Source organism: Bombus huntii, chromosome 2 (assembly GCF_024542735.1).
Source record: "Bombus huntii isolate Logan2020A chromosome 2, iyBomHunt1.1, whole genome shotgun sequence".
NCBI classification, from domain to species: Eukaryota; Metazoa; Arthropoda; class Insecta; order Hymenoptera; family Apidae; genus Bombus; species Bombus huntii.
In genome coordinates this window covers 5,174,115-5,198,650 of record NC_066239.1, presented here as the reverse complement: position 1 = coordinate 5,198,650, position 24,536 = coordinate 5,174,115, and the positions used below count along the sequence as shown (strand labels likewise).

Here is a 24,536-nt window from a genome sequence, read left to right as displayed (position 1 = left end):
GGAAGGCTCCGGTGCCCTTTATGGTCCGGTGTCCGACATATATAATATCATACATGTCCAGTCAAGGTACAGTCATACATGTACCTTGTAGTATTCTAGATCAGCTACTTTTAATCAGCTCTTAATCCCGTAAGCATTATTATTATTATGGTGCAATTAAATCAAAGGTTAAAATTTGAATAAAATGTGAAAGCTAAGAAACCGAAAACAATTCACATCAATTATTTGTCACATCGTTAATTACTTTTAATACGGCAAATTTAAGGTTTCTACGCCTATTCTAATTTATTTTTAAGCTTTTTAATAAAGACTGGCATAGAGATATTACAACACGATTCCATATTAGATTCAACTGACATCTTCGATATTCAAATCTAGCGCACTCGAAGCTTTCGATAAATATCGAGTACGATATACATCGTTCAACTTCCAAGTAGCTACATAACCTTGAAATCATAATAATAACAAAAGCGTCGCGAGTGGGTTTTGTTATCAAATATTGTGTATGTTCCAACTTCATTTTTGAAAACGCGCCGTTTAGTTGTGATATGGAATACGTGATTTTACCTGTAATTTTTTAAGGATGGGCGACATAAGGGCCGGTCTCGAGGAATTAAAACTCGATGGGGCCTTATTCGCCGATGTTAAATACTACGTCAGCGGCGAAGGTGATCCTAAGGTATGTCATTTTACTGTTTCCCGCGTTTTTCCTTTACCTTTGACATAATGTTACTAATTTCATAATATTGATATTATTATATTTTAATCATTGAAAATCGTGATCTGCCCACAATTACTCCAAATTAATCGCGATTGATACAAGAGAGGTTATAAAATGGAGTCAAATTTAACAGACTGTACTCCTTGAATGTGAAGATGACAACAGACTTTTAGAAAGCATTAATTGTATAGCATTTTTCAACATAGAGAATGTTATTGTATTAGATTAATTAAAGTTTATCAAAATTTTTAATGTAAATTAAATAGAACATATAATATTTTGTAACAATTGCAAGTTTAACAATTAAGATTAATTAAGAATTTTGTAAAATTGGGAACTGACTTCATCGCTTCACATACTTTTATATATGTTTTAATTTTGGAACAAAAATTTGGGACATTTATCATCATATAAATGCATGATTCTAACAACGCATTAAAAAGATTTTTGTGTACTAGAAACAAATATTTTTTTAAATTGTTTCCAGATTTTAAATTTACTACAGGAGGGAGGTGCTGAAAGATCAAATTATTTTAGTGATTTTGTTACACATTTAATAGCAGGCTATGACGCACTGGAAAATGATATATCTGCTGCAAAGGATATCTATGAAATACCAGCAGTTACACAAAACTGGATTCTATATTCTGTCAAATGCAATAAACTTCTGCCGTATCCTCCATTAGAAAATTTGTAATTTATTAGTAATATAGAAAATTTTAGTTTAATAAAACATTAGAGTAATTCAATAGTAAATTTTATTACATATTTTCATTTTTGTATAGGAGAAATATTACATTACTGTAATAAATTTCATCTATATAAGAATAATTTATTTCCTTATCTATATAATAATACAGGCCCCACTATTTTTCTCCTGAAGATACACAGTTATTTTCAAATGTACGAGCATGTGTGTCTCAGATAAGTCGTGCAGACAGCAAAAGTCTGTGGGCAATGATCACGCTCCAAGGTGGTAAATGTCAATTACGCTTAGATCGGTATTGCACTCATTTAATTACTGGAAAGGCTGCCGGGCTTAAATATGAAACTGCAATGAGGCATCCTATCCAAATTGTAACTCCAGATTGGGTAACAGAATGTTGTAAAAAAGGAACTATTGTGAGTGAGGTAGAATACCACCCAAGACTATTAACATATCCAAATAGTTCTACAGCCATGATTACTGGCTTCATGGATGAAGATACTGAAAATAATACTGCACGAGAAGAACAAGAGAAAACTAAAGCCATGTTGGAACAACTTAAACAACGGATGCCTTGGAATCAACCGAGTCCACCGGTATCTTCCAATACTTCTCATAGCGTAAATACAGCTAATGCAACTGTAACTGCTATTCCATATACAACAAATGGGCAAAATAATGTCAATCCACAGCAACATCTTCCACGACCAATTCCTACAGCAAGTTTATCCAATGCTTCCACAATTGCGTCTTCTGTTTCTGATCAAAATGTTGCACAAACTACTTGGTTGCCGCAAGCCTCTCAACAAAATAATGTTGCTCAAATGAAATCTATACCATCACAAATACAACAACCAGAACTATCGCCGCAGCAACAACAACAACAAATGAATATACAGCATACATTAATACAACAACAACAACAATTAAATCAGCAACAACAGTTACCTCAACAACTTACACCGCATCAGCAATTACAACAACAGCAATACACACAACAACAGCTTTTGAATCAGCAACAGTCTCCGCAATTAACATCTCAGCAACAACAGCAGCAGCAATTAATCGGAACGCAGCAGCAGTCACTTGCACAGCAACCATTGATGACACAACAACAGCAGCAACAAATCAATTCACAATTACCTCAACATCAAATGTCATCACCACAGCAATTATTAACACAGCAAAAACAGCTAAACCAACATCAAATTCTTCCGCAACAACAAATAAACCAACAACAGCAACATTTATCACAGCAGCAGCAAATTACTACTCAACAACAATTAGTCCAACAACAACAAGTGCAACTAACACCCCAACAGCAACAGCAAATAGTTTTACAACAGCAGATTCCTACTCAACAACAACAAATTGGGACACAACAGCATCAATTGAATCAACAACAAGCTCCACCGCAACAACTCACATCCGAACAACGGCAACTTATATTATTGCAACAACAGCAACAACAGCAGAAAATTCAACAAATCTCTCAACAACTGCAACAATCTGCGCCTCAAGGTTCACAACAATTTGTTATAAGAGACGGTCAGTTACAGCAGCAACCTCAGAATCAACAATTAATGGGTCCTAATCAGCAAGGTTTTATTGTGCAAAGAGATTCGCAATGGCAACAGCAACAATACCATTTGCAATTACAAAGACAGCAACAACAACAAATCGGCCCGCAAAGACCAAGTGGACAATGGGCTCAACAGCCACCACAGCCACCAAGACAGTTAATTCAACTGGATGCTCAAACTCATCAACAGTTACAACAAATGGATCCACAGCAAAGGGCTCAATTTATCCAAAAAATTCAGAAACAAAGAAACTTGTTACTGCAGAGGCAAATGCAAAATCGTCAAGCGCAACAAGGCGCGCATATCGCTGTTATACGAAGTCCAGGAAAACCAGTTCAACCTGGTGGTTTGCAGTGGATTCAGCAACCGCGTCCTCAGATGATAGGACCTCAACTTGCGCAAACACCTGGTCAAAAGCCGGTACATTCTGGGGTTCAACCACCAGCCTTAACACCAATTAATTCTTCTAATCAGGTGATTGTGCAAACCAATCAAAATGTGCAAGGTCCACAAGCCGGCCAACCTGGTCAAACGTTTCAACAGGGTCAAGCTTTAACTCCTCAACATATAGCGCAATTACATATGCAGAAACAACAACAAATGGCAAGGTTGCAACAACTGCAACACTTACAGCAGCAGCAGCAGCAGCAGCAGCAACAACAACAACAGGGCGCGCAACAAGAGCCTCCCTTGACTTCGTTGTCGAATAATGCCCAAATACCACCAGACCAACAATTAGTCGTTAATGCAAAGACAAAAACGGCCCTGGCAAACATGTTGACGAATAGATTACAGGGTAGTGCTGCTGAAGGTAGTGCAGCTGGTCAACTGAGATTAATGACCGCGCAACACAGACCACCGCCACCGCCGTCTCAGGATCCACAACTTCTGGCGGCATATCAGCGAAGAACCGTTGGTAATATCACAAATGGAACACCACCCGGTGCGCCAATAAAGATGCAGTATGCTTCGGTGATGCCTCAAGCGAAAGCTCAGTTCTATGGTCACAATCCAAATCTAAAACGTATGATTTTCCTTAAAAACTCTTAATTATGACTGCATGTTTTTTTATGTACCAGTACTACTTTTATGTACTACTATTAATTCATCTTCATCTTTACCTAGAAACTTCTTTTTTTTCACTAGAGTAATAAATTGTTATTTCTTTCCAGTTCCACCAGATCTATTTTTGCTAGGTTGTATCTTCGTTATCGTCGAGTACGATGTGCAACGTCCGAACGATGTTTCCGTATGGAAACAAGTGATCGAGAGACACGGCGGAGAGGTGGAACCGCAATATTGTACCCGAGCTACTCATGTACTTGCGATTACGCAGAAACATCCGACAGTAGTGCAAGCATTACGGGAAGGAAAACGTTGCGTCAGTGCACACTGGCTATCCGATGTAGTCAGTAAACAGCAGGTAGTTCCACCTTGGCACGCACTGCATTTTCCAACGCCATTCAGCTTGACAGAGTTTCCGTGTGCAAAACAAATTGTATCATTGTCTGGATTTGAAGGAGAAGAACGAGCGAAGGTGAAGTATATGCTGGAAGCATTGGGAGCTAAAGTTACCAATTACTTCACCAGGCATAACACTCTCCTCGTTTGCAGAAGGTAGAGATGTTTTGTTACTCAACACAAGCAATCCTGATATTATTGGGGCTTTAATTCTTGATTTAAATGAATAATTGAGTTATATGAATTATACCAATGGGTATCGTAAAATGTTGGTGGACACGTTTAGAGATGAATTTGACAGGAAAGAATGATGGAAGACTTTATGTTGATGTTTGTCTTATTTGACTTTGTTTCTAAAATGTTGAGACATTACAGGGGTTATTATAAAATATTTTTGATATTTAATAATTATTACTTTCATTAAAGTGTGAAGTGAATGAAAACAGTTGCATGTTAAGTTAGGTTTTATTTGTTGATTATAAATGATTTATTTTTGTATGCATTATGTATATAAATTTTTTATATAGAGTGTACTAACATCAAATTTACCTGAAATAATATGTAATGGAAATATTTATAAGTTATCACCAAGATTTTACATGTGATTCAACATACAAAGTGCAATTAATAACATTTTTCACAAAATTACAGAAATCCAAAGTATCTATCATTTGGAAACAACGTCAAATAAGATAAACATGTATGTAAACTTCTTTTATTTATTTTACATACTAAATTCACCCTTTGCTCCAAATGTACAGAGCACAGAGTAAATGAAGTATAACCACCTTTTATGATACCACGCGTAATGATCGATCATTCGTTACTACCGAGATCCTTATATTTAACAAAAACCATTTCAGACCGGACGGTCAAAAATATAAAAAGGCTCGAGAATGGCAAACAGGAGTAGTAAATGCTCAATGGTTGACGGACTTGCTGTGCGGACAAATGAATGCGCTGCATCAAACCGAAAATCCGAAATATCAGCAGTACAGTCTGGGCAATCCCTTTAGATTGGATTATTCGCTAGTGCCTCATTTAATGGGTATCGTGAACTTGATCAATTGTATCTTTTTCCAACAAGAAAATCATAACTTATTCATTCCATTAGTCTTCCTAAATTTAATTTTCTGGCTGATGTTAAAATACTATTTCTTTCAGCTGCATGGAAAATGCCAATAAACATTACTCAGGAATCGTACGATAAAGTAAAGCAGGTTGGTCAGGGACCAAATTCGATAAGAAAGAATAAAAAGCCGCGATTAGACGGCCCGTTACTGAATAAAGATCCACATTTGTTGGGCTTGGACGAACCAATAGTCGTCAGTAATCCCGATCCTCCACCTCCGGATAAGCAACCAAGAATATTGTTCTCTGGTATTAATCCTAGGAAGCATGCGAAGGTAACGTATACAATGAAATTCAGTAAGATCTCCTATTTATACATTTTAAATTCAATGTATAAAACGCGTAAAACGAATTTAATTCATATTATAATAAGGATTTGAATTATTCGTTTAACAGAGAATTCGGGAATTAGGTGGTGCATTGGCAGCAAGTTGGCGAGATGCAACTCATCTCGTGATGACAGCACCAAGAAGAACTGTAAAATTGTTATGTTGCCTATCACGTTGTAAATATATTGTCACGTTACAGTGGTTACTCGATTGTTCCGCAAGGAACACGTTTTTAGATGAAAGTGGATACATGCTTGGGGATCCAGAATTCGAGAAAAGTTTTAATTGCAATATTGAAAAGGCACTGGCCAGCCTTAATAGGGGAACAGTACTTAAGGTAATTTTTTTATTAGCTAAGCTGTTAATTTGTTGGCAACATATTTTAATCGATACCAATAGTTCGTAAGATGATCATGATTTAAAATTCATACTAAGCATAAACATAATTATTTATTGAATAGGGTAAAATATTTTATGTTACGCCAAGTGTAATACCATCGCCATCAGCGATCGCAGAAATAATTGAAAGTGCGGGTGGAACAATGGAAAAAACGCGAAGATCTCTAACACAGATTCAAGAAATGAATAGTAATAAATTAACTTATATCATCATCACCCATGAAAATGATCTTCATCTTCTTTCTGACGTTTTACGTGTAAATATCAGTAAGTAGTTCCCATAATTTCTGTTTAATTTTTTAAAAAAATATTGGAAGATACATATGAATAGTACAAAAATATTCTCTTACATTTTTTTTTAATATTTGTAGATGTGTTCAGTGCAGAAATCGTATTAGGAGCAGTTGCACGACAATACTTCCAAACTGAACAAATTTAAATACATGCAGTTTCCAATATGCTGCATTTTAATCCCTCATACGGGCTTACTAAATTTTTTAGTAAGCTATTTTGGAGATGAAAAATTTTGCTTACCTTCTTCAATGGGACAATAAAGAACATAATTTTATGATATAGGAGGAACTATTTTCACTGAAAACATTCCAAAACCTCTCCTTTCATGCTTCGTTTCTGAAAATAGCATATTTTGTATAGCATCTCGAAATAAATCATTTGATAGACCTGTTTTTTTGAAGTCAGAACATGTTGTTCATTCATAATTAAGAAATATTGTTTTACTTAGCATCTTATAGTTATTTTTTCCACTCCAGTCTCTGTCTCTCTTTGCGCGCGTATATTTCTGATATTTTGTCGTATATATAAAATTATACATATCATTCTAGTTTGTATCGTTGTACACTTATTTTCTTTCATTCTATGTTTCGCTTACTACTGTCTTTATACAATAAGAAATGATTTATGTGTAAGAGTATGTATAATTGAAAATAAATAGAAATACGCATCATTGTGTTCTAATTGTGTTACTAATCGGGTTATGTTATTCTCAGTTCTATTAAAATCGGTTATAAAAAAGGTTTTCTTATGTATATGTAAATATTATATATTCATAGTCAACAGGATCATTTTATTGTACATACAATAAGTCGGGCTAACATTGTAAGAAAAGTGCAAACATGTATGTCGTAATGGAATACTATGGAATTAAAACTAGAATACGTAATAAACAGTTCTCTACAAATTAATAAAACTGTATACAATTTGCATAAAACTATATAAGATAAAGGACATGTTTTATGCAAAGGAAAATAAATGCAAACGCAATCGATTTAAGAACGAAAAGTATGTCAGTAATAAATAATACGCACGATACGATATAAAATAATTAAATTACGCTATATCATCTATTCTTACAGGTAAATTATATACTTTTGTACACTTGCCATCATCAATTTCGTAAATACTGATACGGAGAACACTGACCGAGTAATAAAACAACAGAAACATGAACAGTTCAGAAATATCGCATTTAAACCACTTTTTGCAAGCACATAGGATCTTTTCAATTGTTTATCGGCACGTAATACAACGAATAAATCGAAGTGTAATCTATGACACAAGTCTAAAGAATCAAAATAAAGGTAATGTAACATCTTCGATTGATCAAGATTTGGTATTCTATAAAATAAAAACTATTCTACGAACCATTTAAGGTTTAATATGATAAAATAATAATTTATATACAAAATCTAATCGACTAGTACATTTATAGTTACAATCATCAGTAATTTATCAGTTAATCATTGATCATCAATTATTCTTAGAAATCTCTGTTTGTATCCAGTCTAGGTGTTGAGCAATGTCTACATAAACGACGAATTGCGATAAGTCACAAGACATAGTGCTACTGTCCAAAAGGGACCTCGAAACGACCCCTCGCAATAGATAACGATCCATTTCGCTATTGTATATTACGAAGCCGCTTCCGCTGTCGCCGTTGCACGGGCCACTTCCGTTTCTCTGACCAGCGCAGAACGTTCGGTTTGAAGTGAACGCGACGAAGTTGCTGTTGCTCCAGAGACAAACTTCCTGCAATTTATTCATCGAACGTTATTCATATGTAGTTGAAACGCTTAGAATTTCGTACATCAAACATAAAACTCTATTGAAATTAAATGATTAATTAAATCTATTCCATAAATCTAGAGTCAAGTCATCAATTTTGCTCTATAAGAAAGCATTCTACAGGATATTTCACGAGACATGAAATTGCTGTGAACATTAATTCAGCATAAATCATTGTAAGTTCTATTTATTTATCAGATCTACGATTATACGCAAGCAATCAATTTTGTATAAAAATTTTACCTGAGCCACGATCGGAACCTTGATCTGTCGGGGCTCTTGAACATACGGGTTTCCCAATTCGTCGCGTCCCCAGCCTACTACGTAGCCAACCTTGCCTACAACGTTTAACAGAAGCGAAGATCCGGACCAAAGACAAATAGGTTTTATCATCGAATTGAATTCCACTCTCTCTTGTAGCATCAATATCGCTAAATCTGCATCGGCATTACCACCCGCGACAAAATCGGGGTGAACCTTGTACTCTATTATTTCCCGATTCTCCGAACCTTTCTCTCTCCAGTCTCGGAGTCGATAGCGTCCCAAGGATACCAAAAATGAGCCAGCAGGTAGATTTACTTTATTCATTTGTAAACAGTGCGCAGCTAAAAGAATATGTTATAAATGTATAGTATTATAAAATATATCATAATTCTCGTCAATAAAATGTTAGATCGATGAATTATTCATAAATAGGCTGCGGATTTTCATGCAATTATAGAATATTTGGAAATACAAAAATACACAGAATGCTAACATGCAAAAATATTTAAAATATATAATATTCATTACTGTTATTTAGTAGGTAAAGCAATTTTTACTTTGATTGCATTTTTTCAGTTGTGATTCGCAAAAGTTTGAATTTGCATAGATATCCGCAGCCTTTTCATAAATATTTATAATTATTATTTGTCTTTGTGATGACTAAGAAAAAGCGGAATCTGCTTAGTCACTAATTGACAAATTGACTTTTCATTTGCAATGTGTACTTCCTGATTTTGCTTGGTTTAATGATGAAAGAGAAATGAAAAGAGCCAGTTTAATTATTGGTACGATGACTAAAGCTTTTTTATATTTTTAAAGTAATCGCTCTTTCTCTCGCTACGAGTTTAGAGAATATTTAATATCGTGTTAAATTTCAATTATAGCATTAAATTGATATTTAAAATATAACACGTATGAATATTTCTTTCGCTGTCTGTAGTGAATCTTTTACTTTAATTTAATACTATTATTAGTATATTATTATTATTATTATTATTATTATCTTCTTTTCAAACATTAGACGGGAAAAATATAAATAAATATTAAGGGCTTATTAAAGAAACTGAAGTTTTACAAAGTACAACTCTAATTACTATAGTTTGTTAAGGAATTAATTATTAACAAAGTTAATTATAAAAAAAGTTACAAACCTGTAATAATATGTGTATTCGAGATCAACGTGCCTGAGCACTGAAATTCAAATTTTAATTTGACCAAAAAGATTGCTACCACCCATGGCCACTGACCAGGGGACGCTTTCTCGCCTCTAGCTATGAGAGGATTAACAGGTTCGATACTGCTTCGACCACACGCTAGATTAATTTGTTCATTATTTGGTGGCATGAGTTTAATATTTGGCACATTTGATCCTATTTGCGGGGGTTGCGAAGGTTCGCGTCGATCGATCATTGATGGAGGCGGATATATATTCCTCATCCCGTTCCAATTATTATTGTTATTAAATTCTGGCTGCTTACTGAGAGCATTTGCAGGTGGGTAGAGTGTGTGATTTAATACAATAGAGGTGACAATTGGTCCACTTGCTGGAATTACATAAATAATTAACCAATTATTTATAATCGATTTTTCAAATTATATTAGTTAAATTAACATTAAATCAAACTAATCAAACTTTGTAAGTTTGTATATCTAAGAAATTATATTTCATTTGATGAATAGATTATATGCATTAGATCATATACATGAAAATTGTAATTAAAATCAGAATTAATGTAAGTATTTAAGGAAATATAAAGATATACAGTAATTGTCGTTAAATGCTTTGGCCGATTATTATATTCATTTAGCGCACTGACATAGATTAGATCAATGCAAACAAATTAAAGGGACTTATTTAATTAAAGGAATCTTTCAAACTGAGAGAGATGTTGATAATAACTTCTAATATTTTCTACGCAACATTAGTTTTAAAGAGAATGAACAATGCATGATTTATTTTTGAAAAAGTATACATACCACGTGGACCGAAACAGATAAATTGATCGTTGAACCACAAACTGCTTAATAATGGTATTGGTCGAGGTAGAGGAAAATGGATTTTGTACGACAGAGGCCTGCCCTCGTTCACTGCCTTAATAGATTGTTCTTTCGAAGTTGCCAATTCCAATCGTCCAACGTATTTCTGAAATACAGGAAAATCATTGGCATTAGTTCGATATATTTTCCTAATATATATATATTTTTTTTAAATGTGAGCTGATTGAAATGAACATTGGAAACATCAATTCGAAGATATTTTTCCCATTTCATGTAAAACGATAAGTGTTAATTATTTAGCTTATTACATATTCATCTAATTCTAGATTACTATTTTTATCATTAAATCTGGGAAAATTCAATGAGTTAACGTTAAATATACAATAGATTTGTACACACAACATCCAATAACGCAAATGCTTGGTAATGATTCAACATTCGTTAACGTTACTATATGACAAAAAGTTTCAAGCTTCGAATATATCACGGGTCATCATTTAACACATTTAATCGTACGATTGTACGTAATTACGATCAAACGCGGATTTCAAAGAAAGATGGTAAGTACTTCATTCACGAAAAAACAAGATAGTTTGCAATATACAAGAGCACCATTTAGTTTCAATTATTCATTAGCGTAATGCTTAGTATCTACTTGTTGAAGCAAGTTTAACTCTCCTGACTGCATTTCCAAAAACTATTTTGTACTAAACACTTATTTACTTACGATACGTATTATATGAATCGTATAATAAGTTACTTTACTGTTGTATTCAAGAATTTAAAAGAACAGTGAGCCAAAGTGGTTAACTCCACTTTTTGAAATTTTTTAAATTTCAATGCCAATTCACTTTGATCGATGCCTGTATCTTATATAATTTCATCAATTTTCTCTACATCTTGTTTTGTGGAGATCTGGTTTAGCCAATAACCGACTCATATACCGAGGAAGACGTTATATTTGATTCTAAGCGGCAAATATGTAGACAAGCAAGAAACTTTCATAGTCATATTTTTCGAGATTTCAAGGTCAGTAATGTTTAAAAGCTCAATTTACCGAAGGTAGTACAACAGCAATACTTAAAGTGACGCTGAGTTGCAAGATAACTCCACGTGGTGGGAATGGTATTTCAATGTAACCGATGAGTTCGTTTGAGACATCATCCTGAATATATCGGAAGTAGTTGGAACACGGCGACTGGCCAACTACCCCAACAAACAATTGAGAAAGATACACCAGCAAAATAGTCTTGACGATGATACTGATCATCTTGGAACTCTGTAACATGCCATAAATTAATAATGTATATCTGCAATTTCGATAAAGATATACCATTTGAATGGCAAGAAAACAAAGAAAGTAGATTACGTGGTTTTCGAGCACAGAGATAACAAATTTTTTCTTTCGACGAAAAAGCGATCTTGTAGAGTGTAGAGGGAAATAGACGATGAATCTAAATGAATAATTTCAAAAGGAAATCTAACCAAGAAGCGTCTCTATTCCGCTTTATTCTTGATTAACACTGTGCTCGATACGTTTGCTCCAAGTTGAAGAAGATTCAAGGAAATTGATAGATACTACAATAAAAATTCTATAATGTTTACCTCAGCAAGAGATAACCCCTGTTGATAACTTTCTCTCGAAACACTTATTCAGCCAATCTTCGTTAAATACTCTGATTCTCTATACAGGAAGTTAGAAAAAATAAAAAATGTTTAGAGGATGTGATTCTCGGTAATGTGAAAAGTTTATGGACAAAAGCATCGTTCGAAGCTTGCTTTTCCAGTTATAAACAATTTGATTTTGGAGAAAAACAGCTACCGTAGATCAATGAATCAAATGACGAATCTGTTTCAGTCACATCTCATATTTCTTACACCAAGGAAACAAATAATAGAATTTTGCCTGTGAGAAACATGAAGTGTAAATGAAATGAAGAGAAAGATTCGTCAGCTGATTCATTGTTCTACGCAGTTATCAATGTACATATTTCTAGTATAAAACTAAATCGTTCGTTATTCGTAAACTATTCTTTATTTTAATATGTAAAATCATAACTTATAGATATTTGATGTCTACCTTTTTTCTATCTTCATAGTTACTTACATGTATCTCAAAATCTACTTGAATTAGCAGCACTGAGTGACATTGACTCCATCATTAACAAATTTGAATGAAAAAAGAAATTCTGAACACAGATTAATCACTATCACAAGTATGATCACACGAAACTATTCATTTCCTTGAGTATATCGTTAATTATCGTGAATAAAATCATGAAAAATGTATAAAGTACATTAAATATTCAAAAAAAGTGTTTCACGTCACGATATAGGTCGATCAAGATTTTCTACGTTCAGAGTCGAACACTTTTCACTTTATATCGACAAGTTTTAACGAGACGAGATTGATCACGATCTATCTAACCTAGGTTGTCAGTTTACTTTGTAGGTAGGATCTCAACTGACGGTTCACGAGGTACCTACTGTCAACGTTCGCCTTCTAACGCTTCTATGAATCCTCATGAGTGGTAGAGGGGCATCCCCGATAATACCACCTCTTGACCACTTCATTTGTATAAAGAAACCACAATTTTGCATGCGCATGACGGCAGAAAAAAAGAAAGGATTTTACACGATGGTCCTTTCCCGGGGATCAGATTTCCATGAGTCACGTTGAACACGGAAACTACATCAAAACAATGCAATTCTCACGACATTCTATGATAAACGTTCAAGATAGAACAACATATACATAGTTACGCAGATTGATACATCGAAAATATATGATTTAGTTCTGATGTTTTGTAAACAAAGAACGATATACTAACAGACACACGATCGAAACTACAAAGAAACAAAAATATGTCATCTACTCATCGTGAAAGTTTAAAATCCAAAATATTACTACGATTATATCGAAGAAGAAAGATAGATTTAATCTTCTATATTACCATTCAAACTACATAGTAAGATCAAATTTTTCAAACGCCTCTCGAAATCGTTTAACTTTTATCTGAAACATTTTTTCATACAACGAATAGTTTTTTATTAGTAATTTCAAACGTAATTATAGCGTATATCGTGTCATTTTTGTACCTTATTATGTGTAATTTGAATTTTCAATTTTTTGTATATTTCATTAACTATAAATGTTTGAAGCTAAAAGAAACAAAAATAAGAAAAAATATGTTATACGAAGCATTGTTGTAAACGTTTCGTTATAGAGATATAGACAAATATTGGACGCAGTTTAATATATGCGTAACGGTATTAATACTCTGCGTGAAGAAAAAAAATCGGCGATGTTTACTTTGTCTCCACCGACAACTTTTCTTTATCTTAGCAGGATTCACTGTAAACCGAACGTCACGGTATTTTGCTATCGTTTGTCGTGTATAAAATATATATGTCGATATATGCTAATATATCGATATTTATTTTGTGCATGATTTGTGTTGGAATATGTAAATCCCAAGAGAGTACCACCTGATGATAGTAATCAATGTTACGGGTTAATGAAGAAATGTTATATTATTACACACCTGTGCAAGAATTTCAATCGTTTATTGAGAAACAGTTGTATTTCATGACTGGTATACCAATACAGTAAGAAGAAAACCCCTCCTTCTATGAGTTTTACAAGACGGAGTATATTCAACTCTTATAATAGCTATTTATAATAGATCCCGTAATAATCCGTCCTTTAAAATTCATTATGTCCGTGCCTGGATGGGCAAAATAAACAAACCTTTTGCTGATCCGTTCTTCATACTTGAGTATATATTGCTATCCTATAGCGCTTCAAAGGTTTCTACCAATTCAACTTAATCCTTGGAACGCGGATGGTTCGGTCGACTACCGACGGGAAGCAATACCTGAGATCGTTCGGATTCGAGGGTACGAGGGTTAATGGAAAATGTATAATTGCTGTACATCCACATTGGTTGAATACAGTTGAACAATTGTCCATCGCATTATAGAAAATAAAAAATTAGAAAATAAAAAAACTATACAAGAAGGTGGTTTGGTGGCTAAAACAAATCGTTTGGATCCCGAGATCAATTTTGAGATCCCACATCTCTTGGTTTTTACTTATTTTTACTTGCAGGGAATTCTAAGACAGAAGTACACGCGCGAAGCGTAAAATCAATGCAACGAAATCCTCAAGAAATTTGGATTATTTTGAAATGATAGTTTAAATACCTTAAGCGATCGTTTTCGTATTCTTTGATGTGCTACGTACATATTCAGGCTGTGTTCAATATTTGCCTGTAACTTTGTAACAATGCGTTTACAACGATCCTATAATCTGTTGGTATAGTTTGCTGCATAGTAGCTGGAGCATAATCCATATACACCCTTAAGAAATTGTATTATTTGTCCAATAATGTTGAGTGTTACAACATAATCCGACGTATCGAAGATTCAATTAATAACAATCGCTATTTTTGAGAAATAGAATTTTAGTGCTATGACCATCTGCGCACCACCACTCAGATGCTACGTAAGTAATTTAAAACATTTTCAATACCTGTATTTTTTATTTCTTTGCAGTATTTCTTCATAGTTTAATAACCTGTCGTAAACGTTGAGATTCCCAAAAGGGTGACCCCACAAGCAAAAAACACAAATTGTGCAAAAAAAATATATTGCACCAGTACTGATCCTCAGCCCCTCTTCCAAAGATACAACGCGCAATGAAAGGGAGAATACGATGTATTAAAAATCACCAAGAAAACATATTTTCGACAAAATTGCAGTATCTCTTCAGAATCGTCAAGTCCAATCGTTATATCCCTATAAACGCATGCACACATACACATACCAGTTTTGTGCATAAATATATCCAAAATCACAATCAATCAATCGACATCAATCTATCTCCAATCACACATCGCGAGAACGAACAAGACTGATTACTTCCCTTGATCGAGCGCGACCCTTTCGCTCAATTCTGCAAGTAGAAACATTTGGAAAGAAGGACAAAATAAATTCACGTAGATATATAATCTTCTAGATATGTGATGTTGATTCAACTTATTCTACCAAATAATCTAAATCATTTTTATGTGTTTTAAGCTTCTTCTAACGGTACACCTTCTGTTATCGTGTACTTACATATATATCTACATATACATTACCTTCCCGTCTATTTTTGCACCATAAAGAAACAATTCGTCTCTAGAGAGTAATCATAAAACTAAAGCCATAGAACAATTTAACTCCCTAGAACTTACTTAAAGTTTAAGGTTATTATATCCATAAACCATGTTTGTTGACATGTTAAATAGTAGTTATATCCCTTTGATCGTTTCATTTCATTCAAAATTTTACATCCTCCACAATTTTTTTCACGTATGTAATAAAATTTAGAAAGGATAGTTCATACGTGCATAGGTAAAATGACAGAAACGAAATTAGCTATTTGTATACGATCTGCGTTAATATTTCCAAATAATTTCAGTTTCTATCAAATTTTCCATTAAAATCCCTAAATAATATAGAAATAATACCGGAGTGTTAATATAGATTTCATATGAGTTATGGTGATTCCTAATTAACTTTTGTTGCAATATGTATATGTATCACATATGTTTCGTTCTTAACTGTCAATGGGTATTTCCAATAAGCAGTTTTACGTAGTTGAAATTATCGTAGATCTATTTTTATTATTGTCTCAATTCTTTGAAATTGTTACAAATTGCTGCAAACAAATTATCCTCTTGTCCATATGTTTTCGTATATTGACGAATACATTCATGGGTAGGTATGTATATGAATTTGGTGTATATGAACATGCTATGTTACTTTATTGTTAGTTAAATATGATCGATGTGTTCTTTCTTCCCAGAAGGAACAAACTAATCGTCATTTTTATAATAGCTTTTCTCAAAAATTAACATATTTTAAATAATTTATTTATTGTATCAAGATATTTTTTCAATCTATTTTGTCTCCGTTCTGGCTTATTTTAAATATTTATATGTAAACATAATATGATTAAAAGTTCACGACATAAGATATAATGTATATCTGTATGTAAGCTTATATAATTAAAAATTTACGATATAAGATACAATGATTCGACACTTGATATAATATTGTCGACAATATTAGAACAAAGTAACCATACGCAAGTGATTAATGATTACATAAAGGAGCTACTTCAATGACATGAACCACAATTCTAGGATTCTCATTAAAGAACATTACCTACTACAGTAGTACAAGCGATTACACACGTGCAGGAATTATATCTATTGACGAATAATTATATGCAATACAAGTAATATAGTAGAGAAGCAATTTTTACTGCCAACATAACTGTTAGCTATTGGTACAATAAACTCATCATTTGAAATTATTCCATAATAACAGTCATATTTTCTTAATGATAATTCTTATTGCTTAATAATGTCTATACATGTAACTAACTAATTAATGACTATCGCACAATAGTTAAGAATTTCAAAACAAATTTTACGATTTATATATAAATTGTTTCATTGAAGAAAGAAAGTAAAGTTTTTAAAGAAATTTTATAAAATTAACAATATATACGTATATATACGAATGTTATGATTTTTCTTGCGAATGATGACAAAATTATACAATCACTCATGATTATAGGATCTCAAACTCTGAACATATTTGATTATGATTAATGTCTAAAATGGGTGCTTTCCACTAGAATATTATTGCTTACGTCATAGAAATTCCGGTTGCTCTTATCAGTACTACATTGGGGATTCCTAACACTATATGGAAACCGTATCTAAATGAGCAAGGAAAACGTTGATACCAATACTGTGCCTTTTGCTTACTTTCACCATTGCGCAAAGAATAATTTATGTAACAATTTGTTTTGGTTGAAAGAGAAATTTCTTTTAGGTTAGACGATAATATGGCAATAAAAATTGGCGATAGATTACTATATGATTCTACATATTATATAAATCATTAAATTTATATTAAACCAGATGTTTCTATGCTGACTTTCAATAGCGTAAATGTGGAGAAAAAATAATAATATGGAAACTAAGAAAAAAATATTTAAAACTTCTAAGTGAATAAAAATACCTTTGTCAAGATTCCAGAAATCCATTATTTATGTAAAATAATAAAACTAGACGTGATTTCTAACATTGTAATGCCTAACGTATTCCTCGCATTTTAATCCTTTTTTCTTCTAAAATTCTTTGCACGCGCCGCTCAGTTTATCCTTGCGTAACAACGTCTGACAAAAATACAATATTTCAATACTCGATAAATATCTACCTCTCAAAATACACAGAACATATCTTAATATCGTCATATAAATCAAAATAATTCTTTGCTATTAATTGCATTACAAACATCTACCTTAAGTAAATGTAATTTACAAAGAATCTTTATAAAATTGTTTACGAGTGAGAATTACTAGTATAAAGATTCAAGATATACCTAACAATCTCTTGAAACGATATCTTACCTATTACAATAACAATAACATGACGTAAAATTTTTCAAGGATATACTTCATAATATATAATCCACAAACATTGAACACAAATAAAAAATAAAATTTGTCCTTTTGTGAACTGGCATGAGGTGAATGAACAAGTGGCCACATATTAAGAATAATTATAACTTTCTCCTTTTCCTAAACAAAACATTCGCCATTTTTTTAAATAAGAAAGACTGCTTGTTCTAGGATACTCACCCCGCTATATTTATTACCAATTCTCCTAAAACTACCTAAACTACATTGACAGCTGAATGAAAAACATCATTTCACGCGAAATGGACAGCGTCTGCGTGGAATCTACGAAATCAAGAGCAGAGTAAATAAGTACCACAACCATCGTCGAGATATATTCTCCATACAAGAATATGTATTTTCACAACTCACCCGTGGGCTATTACTATACATCTGGTCATATTTTAATAGCGTCTGCTTGCAGTAGTTTAAGCTACTTTTGGAACACTTGATGAACTTCCGTTTTCCTTTCTTCTTTCCGATTTCTGAGAATAACATCGTCAAATTCTTCAAATAAATATTCGCATTTTATTATTCATTATCAATGCGTAGTTTTTAATTAATTATCAATCGATTTTTACAAATAGATTTCTATTAACCAAAATAGGAGAGATGACATGATATTCCGATGCTTCAATGCCACTTTGTGTTTGGATTTCTGTATATAGACGAGTTGCTTACAACTGATAGGTCATAAACGGTTATATAGCCGAATTAGGAAATAATGGTAGGTTGATAAATTAAAAATATTTCACGTAAATTTATCATTGATACTGACTTAATAATATGATATAATATAATACATATAAAAATATTAGACAAGAAAATTAGTTTTCCTATAATAATTTAGTTATTTTTTATGATACCAATTTGAAATCTTTTTAATATATAGATTTGCTAACGGCATAGTAATTTCCTTTAGAAAACCATGATACCAATGTGAAATCTTTTTAATATATAGATTTTCTAATGGCATAGCAATTTCCTTTAGAAAATTTAGTTAATGGAATATTCGATTTTTATCATGTAATCCTTTATTTTGTAATATGTTATAGTTTAATGGACTTTAAATTCGAATCGAGTACCGCTCTTAACATACATGCGCAGTGAAGACAGCTGTCAGACATGAAGATTCACATAAAAACATCATAACATAACCTTCTATCAACGTGTACAGGCTGTTAACGTGCAGTGAGCATTATTCGTTTTCAGTTTTTCTACCACGTATTTTTGTTGATACAAAGTAAACATTTACAATTCTTTACAAAATTTATTGTGAATTAAAATGGAGGAGATGGATATAGGGAACGAAGAAAATAATGATAAGAGTTCACCTGAGGAATCAGTCTACAACGAAAAGAACGGATCAATAGAGAATAAAGATGAACCCGAAGAAGACATGGATAATGAGGTTGATGATGATCAGGAGTCTGAAGAGGACGATGAAGAGGATGCCGACGAAGCAGAGGTTAAAGCTTTGGAAACTTCTCTCGCTCAGAATCCATATGATTACACGAGTCATGTAGCGCTTATCAACAAATTGCAAAAAATGGGCGAATTAGAACGATTACGTACTGCTAGGAAAAATATGAGCTCCAAATATCCATTGAGTTCTGAGCTTTGGCTGTCTTGGATGCGCGACGAAATTAAATTAGCTACCATACCAGAGCAAAAAGCTGAAGTAGTCAAACTATGTGAAAGAGCAGTCAAAGATTATCTCTGTAAGTTTTGCTTTCAATGTAATAAATTTATTACGTATATTTTACAAATTGATTGTACATTAAAGTACGTTATACATTAAATTGTTTACTATAGGTGTGGATGTATGGTTAGAATATTTGCAATTTAGTATTGGTAATATGGGTACTGAAAAAGATGCAGCAAAGAATATTCGTCAGTTATTTGAACGAGCATTAACAGATGTTGGGCTACATACTATTAAAGGTGCAATAATATGGGAAGCGTTTCGTGAGTTCGAAGCTGTGTTATATGCATTGGTAAGTATAGAATAATAAAAAAAATTCTTAAAATTCTTTTGGGACATGTTTTACACTTACGTTTTAAATATTTAGATTGATCCTTCAAATCAAACCGAAAGAAAAGAACAATTGGAACGTATTGGTAACCTATTCAAAAGACAATTAGCTTGTCCTCTTTTAGATATGGAAAAAACATATGAAGAATATGAAGCATGGCGCTATGGGGATGGTGCAGAAGCTGTTATTGATGATAAGATTGTTAGTGGAGGATATGAGAGGGCGCTATCAAAGCTTAATCTGCGTTTACCATATGAGGAGAGAATTGTTTCCGCTCAAACTGAAGAAGAACTTCTAGATTCGTATAAAATGTATTTGTCATATGAGCAGCAAAATGGAGATCCTGGACGAATAACTGTTTTGTATGAAAGAGCAATTACTGATCTCAGTTTAGAGATGTCAATTTGGCTTGATTATCTCAAGTATCTAGAAGAAAATATCAAAATTGAATCTGTCTTGGATCAAGTGTACCAAAGAGCTACAAGAAATGTTCCATGGTGTGCAAAGATATGGCAAAAATGGATAAAATCATATGAAAAATGGGACAAATCAGTATTAGAAGTTCAAACATTGTTAGAAAATGCTTTAACAACTGGATTTTCTACTGCAGAAGAGTATCGAAATTTGTGGATGACATATTTGGAATATTTGCGGCGAAGACTCGATCGATGCTCTTCTGATGAAAAAAAGCAGTTAGAAGTATTACGTAATACTTTTAATAGAGCGTGTGAACATTTGGCTAAATCATTTGGTTTAGATGGAGATCCCAATTGTATTATATTACAATATTGGGCAAGAACTGAAGCCATACATGCTAATAACATGGAAAAGGCTAGGTCATTATGGGCCGACATTTTATCACAAGGACATTCCACAACAGCATCTTACTGGTTAGAGTATATTTCATTAGAAAGGTAATTTCTTGTATTTATTTTTAATGAGTCTAACAGTTTATGATATGTTACATTCTACTTTGGATTTGATAATAAATTTTTTTTTATGTAGATGTTACGGAGATACAAAACATTTAAGAAAATTATTTCAAAAAGCCTTGTCATTGGTAAAAGATTGGCCAGAAAGTATAGCAAATTCTTGGATAGATTTTGAACGAGACGAAGGTTCACTAGAACAAATGGAACTATGTGAAATACGAACAAAAGAAAAATTAGATAAAGTTGCTGAAGAAAGACAGAAAACACAACAAATTTCTAATCTTGAATTATCACCATCACAAAACAAGAAAGCGTATAAAAGAAAACAAAAAGATACTGGTAAATGGAAGAATTTAGGAGCTTATCCGATAAAAATTATGAAAGTTGAAACACACTTAAAACCGAAAATAAGAGAAAGTCATCTGAATTTCGAAAAGAAAGACGACGTTGATATTGAAGAAGAAGAAATTGCTGATGTAACCAAAACGAAACTAATGAAGAAAGTACTGAAGGAACCAAACATTCCTCCACCACCTGGTTTTAAAGCACCAGAAAGTGAACAAATGGAAATAGATTACGTACATGAAGTGGATGATAAAATCTCAGTTTTCATAAGTAATTTAGATTATAGTGCAAGTGAAGAAGAAGTCAGAAATGCTTTAAAACCGGCTGGACCGATTACAATGGTTAAGATGATCAGAAGCTATAATGGACGTAGTAAAGGATATTGCTATGTGCAACTCAGTTCCAAGGTGCAAATTATATTTTTTGTTAATAATAAAATTACATAAGTATATATACAGAATATTTAATTAAGAATATTACTTTTATAGGAAGCAGTTGATAAAGCTTTGGAGTTAGATAGAGTTCCTATAAGAGGACGGCCAATGTTTGTTTCAAGATGCGACCCAAACAAAACAACACGAGAATCTGTTTTTAAATATAGTTGTTCTCTAGAAAAAAATAAGCTTTTCGTTAAAGGTAGGTAATATCTAACCCTCAGTTGATATTCTTGGAATATAGACGAGCCACAACTATCTCAATCATTTATTTCTTGATTGCTAGTTATTAGCTCGACTTTTTAAAAGTTGTATGGATGTAGTAAACGTTTTTATACTTGTGTTGAGATATTAGTCATGTTTTGAATCCAGTTGTTAACTGTTTTAATCACATTTGGATTCAATATAATAATTGTGTTATTTCTTGAAGAATAAATAATATTTAAAATGTTTAAAAATTTAACATCTACGAAATTCGTGGAGATCGACAACAATTTATTAAATATAAATAACGCTGAGATATTGACTGCATAAAAGTGATGAGACTTTCGATAATATTCAAGTAAAAAGAGAACATCCCGATCATGATACTAAAACAGAAATTGAAGCTGACAATGAAGAAATCCCTATTAAGGAAGAAGATAAAAGATATTTTTATGATTGTAACCGCCTAAAATGGCGTACTAAGATGTCTCCTATAAGTTCTAGAATCTAAACTGAAGATACATATTAAAGGAAGGTTTGCAGCAAAGGAAGCTGCCGAATTAAAAACCTAACTATATCTTTCACATCATTATGAGATATACACAGAGAGACTGCAATATTCATATAAAATTGTAAGAAAGACTATTCTCTTTATAGTTATACAATTGTAGATAAAATGATGATTGGATTTCATTCAGCGATACAGACTAAAAAATTTTACGCCTATGAGATTCTGGAACATATTTCATCAACTCTTTTTATATACTGGAAAGATTGTAAATCTAGAACAGTTTGGATTAGGTTTACTTTATCAGAAGAAATAAGAAAATAGTTTTCTTAGTTTCGTTTTTTCATCCACGATCTTATGAAGCAAAAATCAATTGCTTATAAAAATTGCAATAAAATGAAATGCAATAAAAAATATATTATGTATTCGTGCAATCGTAGAATTAAACGATATTAATTTGAAATTTTTTATATCTTTCATACTGCTATAATCACATTATATTATTATGCTGATACAAATTTGAATACGAGAAGAAGACAATTTATACAAAAAACAAAATTTTTAATCTGGTCAAGAATCAAATAAAGTAACATTATAATATTTTAATACTATGAGAGATTCCTCAAAAAATTAGAGAATTACTAAAAATTACAGATGATCCAATACATGAGGAGGCTCACCCAGCGAAAAGGCGACGCTGCAAAGAATGTCCAAGCAAGCTTGACAGAAAACATTCTACATGTTGCATGAAATGCAAAAAAACAATCTGTAAACAACATTCGTTGCGACCGATTTATTGTTTCACTTGCATCGAAAGTCTATAAAAGTTATCGTACTATATGCTAGTATTCCAAAAAAGATAGTATTCTATCAATACCAAAGTGATCAGATTTATTAATAAAATTTTAGTTTATACTTGTTTGTATTTCTTTTTAAATATTATTTTCAGTCAGTGTACACCACATTATTTAGTAATAATGTAATAATGTAATTAAGAAAAACATATCCTTTACTTTTTATCTTATTTTATCGTTCTTTTCGTAATTACGTAATAATGAAATTTTTGTAAAAGATCCGCTATATATCTCATGTATCCTACATGATTGATCATAACAATTATGTTAGAAATGCTATTCACTCCCCCTACAAAATAACCGGTCTTAATTGAACTTATAATAGCAGTTATCAATATATCACGATATCAACTGAGGGTTTAAATTAGTGTTTAAAATTGTAATTTTAGAAAAGTGTATTTATTTTTATAATATGATTAGGACTCCCGGTATCAACGACAAAAGAAGATCTTGAAGAAATTTTCAAGGTTCACGGGTCATTGAAGGAAGTCCGTATAGTCACTTACCGTAATGGCCATTCTAAAGGACTGGCTTACGTTGAATTTGTGGACGAAAACAGTGCTGGAAAGGCACTTCTGGCCATTGATGGAATGAAGATCGGTGACAAAATAATTAGTGTAGCCATAAGCCAACCGCCTGAACGCAAAAAGGATCCCATTAAGTCTCTAGGTGGTTCTACAGTAAGCAGAACTACATTTGGTACGCCCAAAACATTATTATCTATGGTACCTCGCACTGTAAAAACTGCTGCTACTAAGGGCAGTGCAATTGCAACTGGAAATGGTGCCGTCCCAAAAATGAGCAATCAAGATTTTAGGAATATGTTATTGAATAAAAAATAATTTACTACAACGTCACTCATTTCCTCAATCCTTGTCTGTTTCAAGAACTCTCTATGCTTTAAAGAATTGTATACATCACAAGAATATTACAATTACACATTATTTAAACTACGATCTAGTGGAAAAAGATCCCTTGTGAATTGTTCTTTCTTTAATGCATTATTTAAGACATTATTTTGAAAAAG

At 32.5% G+C, this 24,536-nt stretch overlaps 3 protein-coding genes across 7 annotated transcripts; 2 read left to right on the top strand and 1 right to left on the bottom strand.

Annotated features, from left to right (window-relative positions):
• Positions 1 to 422: 422 nt before the first annotated feature.
• LOC126878326 (PAX-interacting protein 1-like) lies at positions 423 to 6,903 on the top strand. 2 transcript variants are annotated; one of them, XM_050641014.1, is made up of 10 exons: positions 424 to 503; positions 583 to 679; positions 1,209 to 1,393; positions 1,582 to 4,034; positions 4,183 to 4,627; positions 5,335 to 5,519; positions 5,636 to 5,877; positions 5,999 to 6,268; positions 6,393 to 6,597; positions 6,702 to 6,903. In XM_050641014.1, the coding sequence occupies exons 2-10, from the start codon at positions 584 to 586 to the stop codon at positions 6,767 to 6,769; spliced, it is 4,149 nt and encodes a 1,382-aa protein (XP_050496971.1). In that variant the 5' UTR covers positions 424 to 503; position 583; the 3' UTR covers positions 6,770 to 6,903. The 2 variants fall into 2 exon arrangements, with proteins under 2 accessions (XP_050496970.1, XP_050496971.1); XM_050641013.1 differs by having other exon boundaries at positions 423 to 679.
• A 1,086-nt stretch (positions 6,904 to 7,989) lies between these two features.
• Positions 7,990 to 13,192, bottom strand: LOC126878327 (serine protease gd-like). Of its 3 annotated transcripts, XM_050641015.1 has the most exons (7): positions 12,782 to 13,192; positions 12,280 to 12,358; positions 11,732 to 11,953; positions 10,654 to 10,819; positions 9,828 to 10,220; positions 8,656 to 9,017; positions 7,990 to 8,376 (listed from the first exon to the last, which is right to left on the bottom strand). In XM_050641015.1, exons 3-7 carry the CDS (start codon positions 11,942 to 11,944, stop codon positions 8,098 to 8,100), a joined length of 1,413 nt encoding a protein of 470 aa, XP_050496972.1. In that variant the 5' UTR covers positions 11,945 to 11,953; positions 12,280 to 12,358; positions 12,782 to 13,192; the 3' UTR covers positions 7,990 to 8,097. The 3 variants fall into 3 exon arrangements, with proteins under 3 accessions (XP_050496972.1, XP_050496974.1, XP_050496973.1); XM_050641017.1 differs by lacking the exon at positions 12,280 to 12,358; XM_050641016.1 differs by lacking the exons at positions 12,280 to 12,358; positions 12,782 to 13,192 and adding an exon at positions 12,044 to 12,228.
• A 6,129-nt stretch (positions 13,193 to 19,321) lies between these two features.
• On the top strand, positions 19,322 to 24,465 carry LOC126877896 (squamous cell carcinoma antigen recognized by T-cells 3-like). 2 transcript variants are annotated; one of them, XM_050640344.1, is made up of 6 exons: positions 19,322 to 19,917; positions 20,012 to 20,193; positions 20,269 to 21,146; positions 21,238 to 21,916; positions 21,998 to 22,145; positions 23,310 to 23,570. In XM_050640344.1, the coding sequence occupies exons 1-6, from the start codon at positions 19,482 to 19,484 to the stop codon at positions 23,477 to 23,479; spliced, it is 2,493 nt and encodes an 830-aa protein (XP_050496301.1). In that variant the 5' UTR covers positions 19,322 to 19,481; the 3' UTR covers positions 23,480 to 23,570. The 2 variants fall into 2 exon arrangements, with proteins under 2 accessions (XP_050496301.1, XP_050496296.1); XM_050640339.1 differs by lacking the exon at positions 23,310 to 23,570 and adding an exon at positions 23,930 to 24,465 and having other exon boundaries at positions 19,323 to 19,917.
• The last annotated feature ends 71 nt before the right edge of the window (positions 24,466 to 24,536 follow it).

Bases quoted from the DNA above. Each gene is read 5' to 3' on its own strand.
- LOC126878326 (XM_050641013.1), top strand. From the start codon at position 584: ATGGGCGACATAAGGGCCGGTCTCGAGGAATTAAAACTCGATGGGGCC. The intron at 680-1,208 runs GTATGTCATTTT...AATTGTTTCCAG, and splicing joins GCGGCGAAGGTGATCCTAAG to ATTTTAAATTTACTACAGGA. The intron at 4,035-4,182 runs GTATGATTTTCC...ATTTCTTTCCAG, and splicing joins TCACAATCCAAATCTAAAAC to TTCCACCAGATCTATTTTTG.
- LOC126878327 (XM_050641015.1), bottom strand. From the start codon at position 11,944: ATGATCAGTATCATCGTCAAGACTATTTTGCTGGTGTATCTTTCTCAA. The intron at 10,221-10,653 runs GTATGTATACTT...ATGTAATTCCAG, and splicing joins TATCTGTTTCGGTCCACGTG to CAAGTGGACCAATTGTCACC. The intron at 8,377-8,655 runs GTAAAATTTTTA...AATAAATTGCAG, and splicing joins AGGTTCCGATCGTGGCTCAG to GAAGTTTGTCTCTGGAGCAA.
- LOC126877896 (XM_050640339.1), top strand. From the start codon at position 19,482: ATGGAGGAGATGGATATAGGGAACGAAGAAAATAATGATAAGAGTTCA. The intron at 19,918-20,011 runs GTAAGTTTTGCT...TGTTTACTATAG, and splicing joins AGCAGTCAAAGATTATCTCT to GTGTGGATGTATGGTTAGAA. The intron at 21,147-21,237 runs GTAATTTCTTGT...TTTTTTATGTAG, and splicing joins GAGTATATTTCATTAGAAAG to ATGTTACGGAGATACAAAAC.